The sequence below is a fragment of the Chaetodon trifascialis genome, chromosome 17, assembly GCF_039877785.1.
Source record: "Chaetodon trifascialis isolate fChaTrf1 chromosome 17, fChaTrf1.hap1, whole genome shotgun sequence".
Lineage (NCBI taxonomy): Eukaryota > Metazoa > Chordata > Actinopteri > Chaetodontiformes > Chaetodontidae > Chaetodon > Chaetodon trifascialis.
Genome location: NC_092072.1, coordinates 8,824,249 through 8,839,058, shown reverse-complemented (window position 1 = coordinate 8,839,058; position 14,810 = coordinate 8,824,249). Strand labels below are relative to the sequence as shown.

General features: G+C 40.6%; 2 protein-coding genes across 5 annotated transcripts in view; both read right to left on the bottom strand.

Moving 5' to 3' along the window:
* The window catches only part of kmt2ba (lysine (K)-specific methyltransferase 2Ba), an 86,452-nt gene that overhangs the window by 6,732 nt on the left and 64,910 nt on the right, over positions 1 to 14,810 (bottom strand). The gene's annotated exons all lie outside the window — the stretch shown is intronic.
* On the bottom strand, positions 2,848 to 9,553 carry LOC139345510 (chromosomal protein D1). Of its 2 annotated transcripts, none has more exons than XM_070984136.1 (2): positions 9,400 to 9,553; positions 2,848 to 7,518 (listed from the first exon to the last, which is right to left on the bottom strand). In XM_070984136.1, exon 2 carries the CDS (start codon positions 7,475 to 7,477, stop codon positions 5,981 to 5,983), a length of 1,497 nt encoding a protein of 498 aa, XP_070840237.1. In that variant the 5' UTR covers positions 7,478 to 7,518; positions 9,400 to 9,553; the 3' UTR covers positions 2,848 to 5,980. The 2 variants fall into 2 exon arrangements, with proteins under 2 accessions (XP_070840237.1, XP_070840236.1); XM_070984135.1 differs by having other exon boundaries at positions 9,393 to 9,540.

The following is a 14,810-nucleotide window of genomic DNA, read 5'->3' as shown; positions in this document are numbered from 1 at the left end:
TTCTCCTCAGTGTCTCAGTCTGGAGAAACTGGGCTATCGTGACATGCTTTGTTGTCATCACTCAAAAATCTCTTGAACTACTGGACACAGTTTTTATGTAGGTCATTTGTATCTGTGTTCAAAAGTTATTAAAAGCAATGTTGGAGTCACGGTATTGATTAAAACAACAGAAGCTCAATGTAATGTGCCCCCTCATGCAAGGACAACTGTAACAGCATATAATAATACCTTCATATAAATACCAAGAACTACAATAAACTCCCAAGAAAATAGATATACTTAAAACACTTTAATATCCATTGAACGATTAATTCCAGTCTAATTAAAGGAGTATAATTAATCATATAATTCACAAAGAGAGGAACAATTTCTAATGGTTTTGTCTCGATTCTGACTGCTGTAATTTGAGATGTTACAAATGTCCTTCAATTAATATATGTAAAAATGTAATGGCACCAACCAGCTTTTGAACCTGAGTTTCAACACAAGCTGACTATCACAAACCAAAAATAGCTGATAAAAATATATTGATTTATGGCCAGTATTTAACAATCAGATTAAAAATCAGAGATATTAACGGTTAAGACGGCAGGAGGACAATACTGTAGGTGAAAAAGACACTTTGAGACATTCCTAAATCTTGGCAGAAAACAAGTATGAGACATCAGTTTGTCCATCTACAGTCAGACAGCCAGATGTGATCACAGACCACATTCAGAAAGACTGTCTCCTCTGTGATTGGACACAATTTCAGACGTTGCAGTTGTCCCTGTCTCACCTACGCTCACTGTCATGCTTTTTCTGTATTAACAAGTCCTACATTGATATGCCACACAAAACATAACAAAAACTGGACACTTTTCAGTTGAAAAGGCGTTTAAAAAGGGACCATGATGACCTGTGACAAGACGTTCAACGATCACGTTTAGACCATATTTCACTGGAAATGTGTAATTAATGGCTGATTTATGTCGTCATTTTACAAAACTCACATCAAAATATCAAAGTTTAAAGCCAGGACTCCAAATCTCGGTAAAATGTGGTCTGAACATGAACGTTTAATCAACGTCTTCAAATTGTTTGCTTTAAACGTCTTTCACGTTGACTGCAGCACCATTTCTAACGTCTTTTCAACAGGAAATGCTTTCTCAGTTGACTCTTGAACCTGTTTTAAACGTCTTTTCCCCGGCGACCATAACCAGTTTTTAAACGCCTTTTAAACCTAAAAAATTTAAATATGAAAGTAGTTCTGGCTAAAAAATAAGTAAATAACCACCAGCACATTACAAGTGACACATTTTGTCATGCTAACACGTTAACAGCTTCCATTTAACGGACGAGACTCGAGCTGATCTGTAAATACGGTCAGATTTACACTTAAAAACAGCTTTGTTTATCAACGTTAAGGTCCAGAGTTCGTCGTGAGGAGTGAAGGTTTTACTTTTAAACTCCTTTATCTGCATTACAGGTGGTGCAGTTAGTTAATGAAAGCTGAGCAGAGAGGAACGCAGTTTCAAGCTAGCCCTGGAGCTAAAACTTGTTTAACGGCTCTGTATTTACGACAAAACGATATTGAAAGTTAGCCGTTAACGTACCTGTTTTTACTGCGGTCACATCACCGAAACCTAAACTTTACACGCAAAGTTGCGAGCTCACTACTCTCTACTTTCTCGCCAGTGGGGCAAGAAGTAACCTGGCAGGTGTGACCAGGTGCTCAAGCCATTCTTTCCGCACAGAGGAGGAAACAGCTAGGAGGTATCACTCTGCCTCTTTTCCGGCGTACCGAAAATGTCACCGCAAAGTTCTGCCCTGTGTTACAGCGCTCGACCATAGAGATAATGAACTGTTGAAAAAGAGCACAAACTAGTGCTTTTTGTCTCTCAATGACACCTCCTGGAGGTAATGTGTTCCCTTTTGAGCCTGAATCATTGACTCAATGGCTTGTTGGTCTCTGCATTTGACAAAATAATTCTAGGCCAAATTTATATACATTTTTCTTCTTTGATTTCATTATATTTGCCTTTTTTCTTTTATTTTTTAATTGGCATTCAGCATCAGTCCGATGTATGCCATAAGTCCAAACTGACACTAATCTCAGCCTCTTCCCTTTGTTCATTACACACTTACTTTATCCAGATAAAAGTTTTCTATTGTTTTCATTCACACTACAACAGGAAATCTCTACTCATACCATCACTTACCATTGTCAATGTTTAACTAACACAGATTTACAGATCCTGTGCTCAACAACTTTTTCCAGCAAAGTTAAAACAAACAAAAAGATCTTATAATCCCATATGCCAGCAGACACTTGATTTTGCATGACGTGTGGATATGTATCTTGTTTGATTAACAAGCAAGAACTTAAAAACGGTAAGTAGTACATTATACCTTCAGTAGTCATGAAGTCATTTTCTGAGTAAAACTGCTTTGAAGTACTAAGAGACTAAGAGACTACTAAAAGCTATCCACTGAACTAAAATTATATTTAACATGAGCTAAGTATTAGTTTACAACTTAGCTCTGAGTTGGTTAAGATAGCTGAAAAATAATGCTAATGTTAGTATATTTCCTCTATAAAATTTTACACAGACTCTGACCCGCACTGGTTTTCTAGTTAGGAGTGAGTGCTCTGTCAAATTTATATTGCCTTTGTTTCAGTCTGAATAAGGTGCATAGCTCTTAAGTAAAGTCATCAGGGCAGGACTGGTGAGGGTGGAGCTGCCACCCACAAACGCCATAATCAACAGCTACATACTGTCTATGTATTTACCTCCATCATTTAGTCATGTGATCTGTCTGGGGGGTAAAAGGGAGAACCAAAGCATCACACAACACTGTGCCAAATAAAACGGCAAGATCGACATTTTATTTTAAGCATAATCTCACAAATTATTGACTTCTTGTTCAAAACACACAAAATCCAAATATGTCCACTTAAAATTATTTGACTTCACAAGCCAGCTCAAATTTCAATGTGGTTTTCAAAACCTTAAACCTCCGTTTCTGTCCCCATCTCACTTCTTTTCTTTTTTGTTTTTTACATATGATAACTTGACGCACCGAAGCACATTTTGGCATTTAGAAACCTCAATTGTTTGAACCGACCATAAAGGTGGTAATATCAATAATAATGATGTGCAAATCATCTCACATAATTTTTTACACTAGGTGCTCAAAAACAAGTAAATGAATGTGAAATCAACCCAAGTATTTCAGTTTAATCTCATGACAGTCCCAAAACTCTAAAAAAATTAAAAAAAAAAAAAAGGCTTCACAGTTACACGTAAACAGAGGACAGAGTGAAATAGTTAGTGCAACTCCACAAGTGCTGAAACTAGAACAGGAAATGGTCAAAGTGGAGGAGGAAATCTTCAGGGCGACTGTGAGTGGTGGGAAGGCGTTTGACACAAAGCGGTTTGTTCTGTTCAGGAATGCATGTCACAAGAGGCTGATCTGTGCACGATCACTCACTGATCTAAGTAATGGTAACTGATGGTACATTCAAAGCTTTGGCAATTAAGGCAAAACAAATAAGAGGACATGATTGACTGTGAAATGGCATTGAGAAAATCATGACATCACTTTGACGTATTTTATTTCGCAAGGCCTCAATCTCTCCTCGCAGACGCTCAATAGAGAGCCGAAGTGAGGCCGCAACTTGTGGGTTGTGTTCCAAAACCAAAAAAATAAATAGAGGGCTTCAACCGACGACTATTTTCACTGTTGCTCTTTTTCTCGATTAATTGATTAGTTGTTTGATTTATAAAATGTCCGAACGTGGTGAAAAGAGTCGATCACTATTTCCCAAAGCCCAAGATGATGAGATATTCAGATTTACTGTCATAGAGGAAGAAAGAAACCACAAAATGTTCACGTTTTATGTAGATGGAATTGGAGAATTTTGGCTTTTTTCCTTAAAAAATTACTCAAAACAATTAATCGATTATCAAAATAGTTAGCCATTGATTCAATAGTTGACAACGAATCCATTTAGCTTTGCAGTTCTAAAAAAAACTTGCGTCAACATTTTAAATAACACAAATTACTAAAGCTCAGTTCAGACCAAAGATTCTCTATGACATGAAACCATTTAAGAAAAGTTGCAGTTGTGCGAACTGGACGATCTTAGCTCGACTCAAGCTTTTCCAGTCGCCAGTGGCTGGTTCTACAACTAAGGCACATCACCTATTTCAACAGCCAATCAGCTCATAGCAAAGCCAGCTGGTCAAGTCACTTACAAACTATCAGCCGGTCGTTTCATCAACACAGGAAAAACAACTGTAGTAAGTAATTAACTATCACCATCCTCATACATATATTGAAGATGCTACAAAAAAAAAAAAAAGCCTGAAAAGCTGGCAGTAACAACAGAAGTACAGAGAGTCTTTGCTATGGAAACAATATACCATCTCATCCAGCTGCACTGGTGTAAACTGGCAGGTTTTCAAAACGTTGCAGCCTGGCGCCTTGCAAGTAGTTGCAAGTTTCAACTCCTCTCATTGCGAATCTTTGATCTGAACTCGCTACACCTGCAATACTTACTGTGACCACTTGGGGCAACAGCTCATTGGCATATCATCTCCTATTACGCTGCTATGCCAAAATTGTTAGCAAACAGTTGCTTATTTACCCATCCATCAGAGAAATGTAGTTTATCTGGAGTCGTGTTTGTGGCCACCTCGCGAAGTCACGCTCATCCAGCTGTTCTTGAAGGAAACATCTGGCTTTTTAGCTGCTAGATGCTCCACTACATTCAGCAGCTAGCAGCTAACAGTGTCTGCTGTTTGGTGCTGAGCAGGTGTACAGTGGGACTTCAGAGGCTTTTCTCTGAAAACAGCTGAAAGCTAAGCTATGAGAGCCGTGAGAGTGAACCAAAACAGTTGAGCTGTGGGCCAGACGCTGAACAATAAGCTGAAACTATAAAGCTCTATAAAGCTACAGATTCGGGTCATAATTCTCTGAAGGTTCATCACTAAGAATGATTAATTTCACATTGTTTTCGTTTTGTCATTTGATACATTGTTATTATAAAATGGCAACCATACCCTCTTACAGAGTCTCAAGTTAAAATAAAAAAAATAATAAACACACATTACTCACATTCTAACCCTGTGATAACGTTACCCCTTGTTATATGCCAAACATTGGTTAAAAAAAAAAAAAATAAGATCAATATCTTCATATCAAAATCCATCTCCTCCCTTTTCCTGTAAAACATTAAATTAGTTTTGATGATTCATCTTAAACTCAGATGATAAATGATAAAACCACACTTGACCATCAGGTAGCGGGTCTTGGCTAGAAGAGCAGTATGACAATAGAAGGCGAGTGTTTTGATATCAGCTGGCAAACTCCTTGTTTTCATGCTCAGGAATGTGATTGAGTTCTGTGTCGCTCTGTATTCATGTGCCAGTTTCTTATAGAGGAATGGATAATAAACCCCAGGAACACGTTTCATTTTTTTAGGAAGTCCGATGAGGGAAACACTGAATGACAGACTGCACTGAGTTACAGAAGTTAGCCTGGATGGGACGTCATGACTTCAGCTCTCTATAGTGTCACTTCTTTCTCTCTTTTTTTTTACCCTCATCTTTCCAACGTTTGTTTGGACTTTTTTTCCATCCAAGTTATTCCCCAGCAAATGTTTTACGGTTACATTTAAACTGACAAACACTACATCTGAAAGCTAAATGAAAACTGGACCAATCAGTCTATCATAATAAACTATACATGCCAGTTCTAGTAAAAGATTATTAGTACTACGGCTTGCTCAGATGACAGGAATGGAGTATTTTATTTTTAGAAATCAAGCACAATAAAACATTAACAAGTTAGTCAGGAAAACAGGGGAGCTGCTGAATATCTAGCCTACCCGACTGACAAAATGTTAAAAACGTGTTTTCATTGACAAGATTGTATTCAATGTTTTAAACGGCAACTACTACAGCAACTTTTTTGGTCAGACCGGGATCATTCATCAAGCCTGGTTACTAAATGCAAAGCTTGCATCCTGATCAAGCATTTCCTCATCATCGTCTCCGTACTCGATGGGCATCATGTCTGTTTCGTGCTCTCCTTCATTTTTCACCCTAACAGCAGGCGAATCGCTCCTCGAATGGTTGGCGTGTGTGCTGCTGAGCTGTGTTTCGCTTCTGGCTTTGTTTTTGTTGACTGAACCTTTAGGGCGGCCCCTTTTCCGTGGGGTCTCCTCTTGGCTTTTTGGAGTACTTGGGGGACGGCCCCTTTTTCTCTGAGTTCCGTTGTTGGGGTTGTGTGGCAACGATGGAGTGGGAGGCAAACTCTTGCGCAAGTGAGCGCCCTTTTTAGACGCCGACTTGCGAGGCCGACCGCGGCTTCGGCGAGGGGCTGGTGGAGCTCCCTCTGGAGGTTCAACACGTGGGTATTTCCTCGGTCTCCCCAGCGGCTTCCAAACTTTTGGCTTTTTCAGCTCCTCAGGTGACGGCAGAGGGTACTTCCTGGGCCGTCCCCTTTTGGCTGGTTGTTTTCTCGGTCGACCACGCCTCCCTTTTGAGGGCAGGACATGTACTCTCCGAGGCTGGCCCACCTTACTGTGCACCTTATACGCAGGGGGTTTCTTGTTTAAAGAACCTTTAGGTCGACCTCTTCCCCTCTTAGCTGGCTGGGAGTCATCTGTGCCCAGTTCTTGTTTAACTTCGCTCCCCTGTTGAATGTTTTTTCTTGGCCTTCCCCTTCCTCTCTGCAGGGTCTTTGAGATGCCGTTCGATGTATCCTGTGTCGACTCCTCTGTGTTATTCACCTCCACCTTCCTCAGCCGACCTCTCCTGCTCTTTGGTGAGGTCAGGTCTCCATCAGCTTCTGCCTCCCCCTCACTGCTTACCTCTCTGTCCAGCCTGTTTGAATAATTGAGAGCGCCTTTTGGTCGACCTCTTTTCCTCGGTGTTACAGAACTGCTTTCATTCTCTTGACTGCTTGTTAAACTTTCTGACTTGCGCTTTGCGGATCCTTTTGGACGACCCCTTCCCATTTTTGGTGTATCCGAGCCACCATTCGGTAATTCTTCCACATCAGCCTTATCGAGGCTCCCTTTGCTGAGAGACTTTTTTGGCCTGCCTCTTTTCTTAGGAGAAAGATCTGTCATAATATTGTCTTCATCATTGGCCTGTTTTTTGGACCCTTTTGGCCTCCCCTGACCCCTGCGAGTTTGCACAGAGTTATCAGCATCGTCGTCTCCTGACCCTTGCTGCTCTGTGTGTTTTGTGAGTTTTGGACGCCCTCTTCCCCTCTGGGGCTGTGTAGGCCCACCGTTGGAAATGCCTGAAACCAGCTCCATTAGGTTAACGTCTGTAACACAAACCTTCAGCTTCTTTGAACCTTGTGGCCTCCCCCTTCCTCTTTTAGCTGGACTGCTGTTGGACGTGTCTACACTGGACTGTCCCACTTTGCTCGCAGCATGTCCTTGTTTTGTCTCAGCTGTCCTTATTTCCTTTTCCATACTGGTGCCGTCAGTTTGGACTGTCTCTGTCAGGTTTCCACCTGTAAATTGAACATTACGAGGCATAATTAACAGGACAGGACAACAGTAAAATCGTGTGATGTTACAAGGAAAAATGTTTAATTAGAGCCTCTGTTTAGTTAAAAAAAATGGTCAAAATAAAATCAAACAGCAACTATTTTGATACTCCATTAATTACGTCATTTTTCAAAACACACAACAGGGTTACTAGTGATGAATCACGCTTCACTATCTGGCAGTCTAACGGACAAATCCAGCTTTGGTGGATGACAGGAGAACAGTACCTCCCAGAGTGCACAGTGCCTACTTTAAGGTTTGGCGGCAGAGGGATAATTGTCTGGGGCTGTTTTTCAAGGTTTAGGCTAGACCCCTAAGTTCCAGTGAAGGGTCTTCTCAACGCCACTGGATACGAAGATATTTTAGCCAACAGCCCTTTGCTGTTCCAGCATAATTGTGCCCATCTGTACAAGGGACGTCCATAAAGACAAGTCTTTTGAAGAGAAATTCAGCTGGTCTGCACAGAGCCCAGACTTCAACCCTACTGAACACCTCTGGAGGAATTAGAACGCTCTTTTGGCTGAGTGGGCTCGTCCCCACGCACACACACTCCAAAATCTTGTGGAAAATTTTACGGAAACAGTGGCAGCTAACATACAGAAAGGGGGTTTAGCTCCACATTAATGCCCTTGGTTTAAGAATGGGTTGTTAAGCAAGCTCATATGAGTGTGATCATCAGGTGTCCACTGACTTTTGGCCACATACTGTATGTCTTTAAAATATGAAAACAAGCAGAAAATTATCTTGTTGAAATGAGATACTGAGCAAATATTTTGTCTTTTTTTGTGCCGGCAATACACTTCAATTAATCAGCAAAAATGAATTAATTTTCTGTTTTAAATGATTACAAGGTAACACAGACCATATTCACAATGTGAAGTTATAAATCCAGCTTAATATGGTGAAATAATTTGAAATATGTTCAAGCACACATTATGACAATTGTCTCTGCATCTAAAACGCTTAATCGTTGAGACTGTATGCATCTGTGATGTAATCATGGACAGTCAATTGAATAATCTATTCCCTGATTGATAATGCGTGATTTACATAACATTGGTACATTTAAATGAGAGTTTATTCTCTTATTCTGGCACAATGATTTTTTAGAATTTAAGGGAATAATTATTCACATATTTATATATTTTATTAAGTATATAGAATATTATTTATATCTAAAATTTAGAACTGTCAAAGACTTAACTGTTCCAGGCGCAACAGCTTAAAATCGTTCCCCAATTCAGAAAAACTAATAATACTGAAAATACTTTTTTTTTTGCTAAAAAAAATAATAATACTTTTTCACAAAAAAAGGCAAAAGGGGTGAAATGTTATCGTCTTCATCAACAACCTCACGTCAGTGTGCAGAATAAGACAGCATGCACGTGCATATTTTAAAAATATTTGCAGAGGAATTAATAAATGTTTACATGCTTTTATTATTATTTATAGGGTGGGTTTTGCACGGCTGTGTCTATTTTCTGCACTACAATCTTGCAACGGCGGGAAGGTGTATGGCAGTCAAGTGCTGAGGAGGCTAGCAATAACACGTGCAGTATTAAAATAGCTGCATGCAAATAATAATACATTTGTGTTCCTCTGCTGTATATTTACAGATTGTAACATGTGCCAGATATTCCGGAAAATTAAAACATCGACATGCATTCTCAAATGTATCTGAAGAACAGTGAATTTGGTCAAAATAAGGGCCTTAAACAATCGCTGTGACTATGGACCAGATTGTTTTCCAGGTAATAGTCAGCATCAGAATCGATGGCGATGGAAAGAGTAGCTAGCGGCGTGCGGCAGATAAAATACGGCAATCGACAGAGAGTACATCTCACCTTAACGAACTCCCCTGTAAGATTTTAGCTTAATTTTCCATAAATTGTTGACGCATTAGACAGCCCGTAGAGTAAAGGTGCGCGTTTATTGTTATTGTGATGGCTGTTTAAATTTGCGATCGCTTCCGGGTGTCCGTGACGTTTTCGAGGCTCTGAAGGAAACTGCGGCGTTGAGTTGCAGTTCCGCCTCAGCGTCCCCCCTGACTCCCAGGCTGTTCCTGTGATTTCTCTCATATACAGTACTGGAGCCCACATGCAATATTTATACCCGCATTTGTTATGGCGCTCTTTAATCCTTTCACACAGCTATCTGCAGACCCAGGATGCTTTACACATCAGCCAGTTCAATTCCCTCAGGTTCAGTCTCTATGTACTTGTTTTCCTTTCAAATTCCTGTCTAATCAATTTTAATTGGTTGCTATTTTGGTTCAGTGTTCTTTATAAGTTACTATGTATGCTGGCGTGTATAGAAATTAGTACTTTAATTTTTAATTTTTTTTAAAAATTATTTTGCTTAAATACTCAATGTTAAGTGCATTCTCATAATCTACATATTATACTAGATATTTAAGGTATGGTTTGGCTTGGTTTGTTTGTTCTAAATGTCACTTCATCAACATCTGACATATTATATATTTTAGATGAAGTGGTGTTGTATGGTATGATTGTCTGTTCCATTTAGCCTTTTAAGCCACTCACATTTATAAAAGATAGATGTGCAGTGTTATCGCCATACTTTGAAACTCCATCCCCACGAAGTGCAAACATATAGTTACAAACATAATAAGTACTTCAGCTCCCTTTTGGCTCATCTTGGCTCTTTTGTGAGCACTGATTGCTTTCAGCGTGAAATTGTTGTTAAATTGTGCATGAGCTGTCTTCATTACCAGCATCTGAGCATGACAAAGAAAAGTATTTTCATGTGGAACTGCAAACAACTGTGCATAATGCCAGCTTGTTTTAACTCTGACAACATATTTTTTAGAAGCAAATTACCTCCAGCTGAAAGACAATATTCACCTTTATAATGTACAGTAGTGGAGTAAATGGTATAATTTAAATTTAGTTTTTTACTTTAGAATATGCTTTGCCACCTCAACCAAACACTGCGTGTGGGACTGTAGCTCAGCACTGCCCCCTACAGACTAATTCGTTAAGCATCAATCATTTTTCAACAGTTGTGATATCATTATGGACGCTGCACAGAGGGACTACATACAATGTGTAACATCTTCTGCAGTGGTGGAAGAAATACACTGATTTTACTCTGTAACATATTCTACATTTTACTTAGAGAAACATATTAATTATTTGATAATAAAAATGTTTTTCTGGACCTGCAATCGGCTGGCGACCGGTTCAGGGTGTACCCCGCCTCTCGCCCGTTGAAGCTGGGATAGACTCCAGCCCCCCTGCAACCCCGAAAGGGATATGCGGTATAGAAAATGGATGGATGGATGGATGGATGGATGGATGGATGGATGGATGGATGGATGGATGGATGGATGGATGGATGGATGGATGGATGTTTTTCTGCTCATCACATGATTTAAGAGCTGCACTTTTCACTTAAATGTCCATCCTCTCCAAAGAGGTCTTCTCATTGGAAGGTTTTAAAAACCTGAGTTTTTATGAAGGAAATTTTAGAGGCGCATTGTTTTTAAACAGTTCAGGACAGGCGACAAAGTTCTTTGTGCCTCTTCAGCACAACTGCAACAGTATTTTGGTGTCTTGTCCATGTGGGCTGAGCACGTGTATGTGCATGACACAGTCATCGGGTACATGGTCTGGTTTGACTGGTAGCTTATGTTTATGTATGCTCCATTATGAACTTTATGTATATCACTGTGTGACTGACATTACTGCGTCAGTTCACTGACTTTATGATTCTTCTTCTGTACTTGTGGTACTGTTATCACTTCCCATTATCCTGCCACTAGAGGCCACAGTGGCTGCAGTTCAGCAAAAGTTCCACAGATGAGTTTAAGTTAGCAAGTCTGAGATGGGATGTTTAGCGTGCGAAGTTATTTCATTACCAAGTAAATTTATGGTTAATTTGTAAAGTGTTCTCACATGGAAATACTTAAGATACAAGTACCTTAAAAGTGTACTTTTGCACAATACCTTTATTGACACCACAGAGGGAAAAGTGTCGCAGCAGCAGAAATCAGATGCACAGTACAGATGAGTAACTTTAAAAAACTAGAACAGGCCTGATAAAGCCACCAATGCTATTATACATTAATATCAGCTCTCTTTGCTCCTTCAGTATGAGTTTTAGCTGAGTTTATTTCACGTTTTCACATTGTTTTAGCTCCCTCTTGTCTTTCCTGTGCCTCTCCACAGAGGGGAACCATACTGACAATGGAAGAAAAAAACAGGGGGAAAAAAAGGCATATTAGAGAGAGGCAGATTATGTTGCACAGGGTAGTTGGATAAGAGGGTGGAGTATGAGGTAAGGACAGATTGATGAGGTCAGCGTCAATAAGAAGAAGAATGCAAGAGAAGAGAAAGAAATATGCAAATAGTGTTTATATGTGAGTGAGGAGGGAGAGAAGCTGTCAGGTCAAAAGAAGGAGAGAGAAAATGACAGACGTGGCTGCAGGAAAGGAAAGGAGCGTTTGAGAAAGACAACCCCTGAGAGACGGCGTGCTGAACCCGCTGCCCCGTCTCAACCCTCCTCCTCCTCCCTCCCTGTGTGCTTCGCCATGGTTACCAGACAGGGCTCCCAATGCAGCCAGTTAATGTGTTTTTCAGCGGCAGGAGCGAGCTGGGTACTAATGTGCCTCAGTCTGTCTCCTGCACAATCAATGTCAACTGTCCTGGGATGCACAAACACATGGAGGGCTTAGAGCCAGGGAACACAGAGCCACCCTGGCTGAGTGTCAGGGCCAGAGTCTGAAAGAGGACCACGTCACTTTCATTTATTCACCTGAAAACTGCCGGATCTGCCGGTTTGTCAGGTGCTCAGAAAAACGTGACACTGAGGAAGTTTCACTGTAGGTGTGTTCTTCTGTCGGAGCCTCACATCACATGTTTATCATTATTAAATTGATCTGAAATGCTTTATCTTGCCTTCACTTCCTGACTGGGTGAGCACAAACGTATGCCCCAAATAACAGCTGATCACGTTTTTTAAAAATCCCTTTCCTGGTGAGTATTTGTTGGATTTACGTAGTATTTTACAAAAGCAACACAGGAAGTTTTCACCATTGCTTGAATTTTATTGTCACATTTTCACTTAATCAAAAACAGAACAAGGTACAAATCATTCAATTACAAAAATATAGAGCTACACCAACCGTTTCATTAATCAATTAGTCAAATGGCAGAAATGTTTTTTCTCACAAAAAAATTTTCTTCAAAGTCCAGCAATGATAGATATTTCAAGTTGCTCTGAGGAGCTTTAAAATTGCCATAAACGACACAACTCTTAAAGCGTTTCCTGTCTCTTGACGACAGGTCATGTCGTAATTTTCAGTGGCGTCAGATTTAGAAATCCCACGTGAATCATATAACGGGGTCACGAACCTTGGCTGTCTTTTTATTGAACCGTGTAAGTGTTCAGCACACAAAGCCGGCCACAAGGCACTGCCCCCTCTGGAGAAGCACGTTGTCTCATCTTGGCTTTCCATGACGCCTGGAAAGTTTGGGGAATTCTCTCCAGATGAGTTCATGCAGTCGAAATCGTCTCATTCAACAAATGCTCTGCAGATTCACTCTGATTTATGATCTCTGACTGTGATGTATGATTTTTGACTTTTGTGATAATCTCTTAATTTTAAAAAGCATGTTGTCTGGCAATGAAAAACACGTTTTCTCTCGCTCTATTGACAGGACGTGCTGTGGCCTCCTGATGCAGCTGCATGCAACTTTGTTCCCAAGGACCTCACCTGTGACCTTTCATATCATCACAGGTTAAGGGTCTCAGGGACAATGAAGCACGCTGACAGACACCGCCGGTCTGAGAAGGCAGCAGCTGTTGGAGACGCCTCGTCTACAGGTCAAATCCAACACGTCGTTGAAAAAATATACTTGTGTGACGCATGTTAAATATCAACTGAAGTGCGTATGCGGATATGTACAGTATATGTGATGTATGTTTATTATGAATTTTGTTATTTAAGATCTGTGAGATTAACTTTTAATGTTACAATTGATACATTTAATGCTACGACAGATACGTAGCATCTTATAACAAAAATACAGCACACTCTAAAAGAGGAGACAGTTTATACGTCATATTGGATTGTTACCGTTTTTTATCGCCGCCGCTGCAGTCCGACATGAAATGTTTCGTCTTGACACGTCTGCACAAAATGGACTGGATCACATCCTGCAGAAAGAGAAATATTAAGTTAGATAACACTGTTCAGCATCTAAATATCAATTCTCGTAACGGTATTTATCCGTTCGTTTGGTTTTCAGGGCCCTTCTACTGTCTTTCCTCCTGACATAGCCAGCGCCTGTTTTCCAGTGCAGGTCTGTGCAGTAAGACGTTCAAAGAAAATGCCCCCTGCTGGCAGACAGACAGACAGACAAAGCATTCGAAGACAGAAACACATACGCAGAGGAAAATCCTCACATTTAATGTATAAATCGGGATTTGCATATGGGATGAACATACGGCCGTTTGGCCTGTATGAGCATTAAGCTCCAGCAGAGCGGTCCTACTGTTCATGTACACCCAGACGTTCGACTCTTTGCTTGTGCACATGCATGAAACATCCACAGACAGCTGTGCCTGGAGCTGCAGACAACACTGGCGTCTTATATTTCCTACAGGCCTTGTGATCTCACAGGATTATGCAATCACTCCCCCATGACAAAGATGCTCAGCCTTGAGGGAGTTACACTGATTTACTCTTCCCCAGACAAAATAAATGTCATACAAGCCTGACACTGCAGATGCCACATGAAGAACATAAGCCAGGGTCCAAACAACTGGTACACAGCTGAAAAGATCCATTTGCATCACATGTAAGTCAGTGCCGACTTCAGCTTTATCATCTGACAACAATCCAGAACACGTCCCTAACTTAGGAAATCTGTCTGTGGCCAGGTGCACACACATGCAGACAAACATGCGACTCCACAAAGGCACACAGAACATGAAGCCTTTTGCTGCCAGTGTGAGGAATTAGACTGGCTCTCTCTGTTTCTCTTTGTCTCTGTGCTCTGAGATATTTTCCTCTGTCCCAGTTTCGTGAGCTCCTCTGCTGCTCTCAAAAGCACGAGAGACAAAGACCGGAGGACGAAAACCAGAAGCAGGAGGGAAAGATGAGGTGAAATATTCTCGTGTGAAAAATTACCTATGTCAAAAAGGATGAACATGAAGGTGGACAGGAATGAAGGGAATATGGCGGGTGGACGTGATCAGTCAAATTGCTTGTCTCGATTTGTTAGCCGGC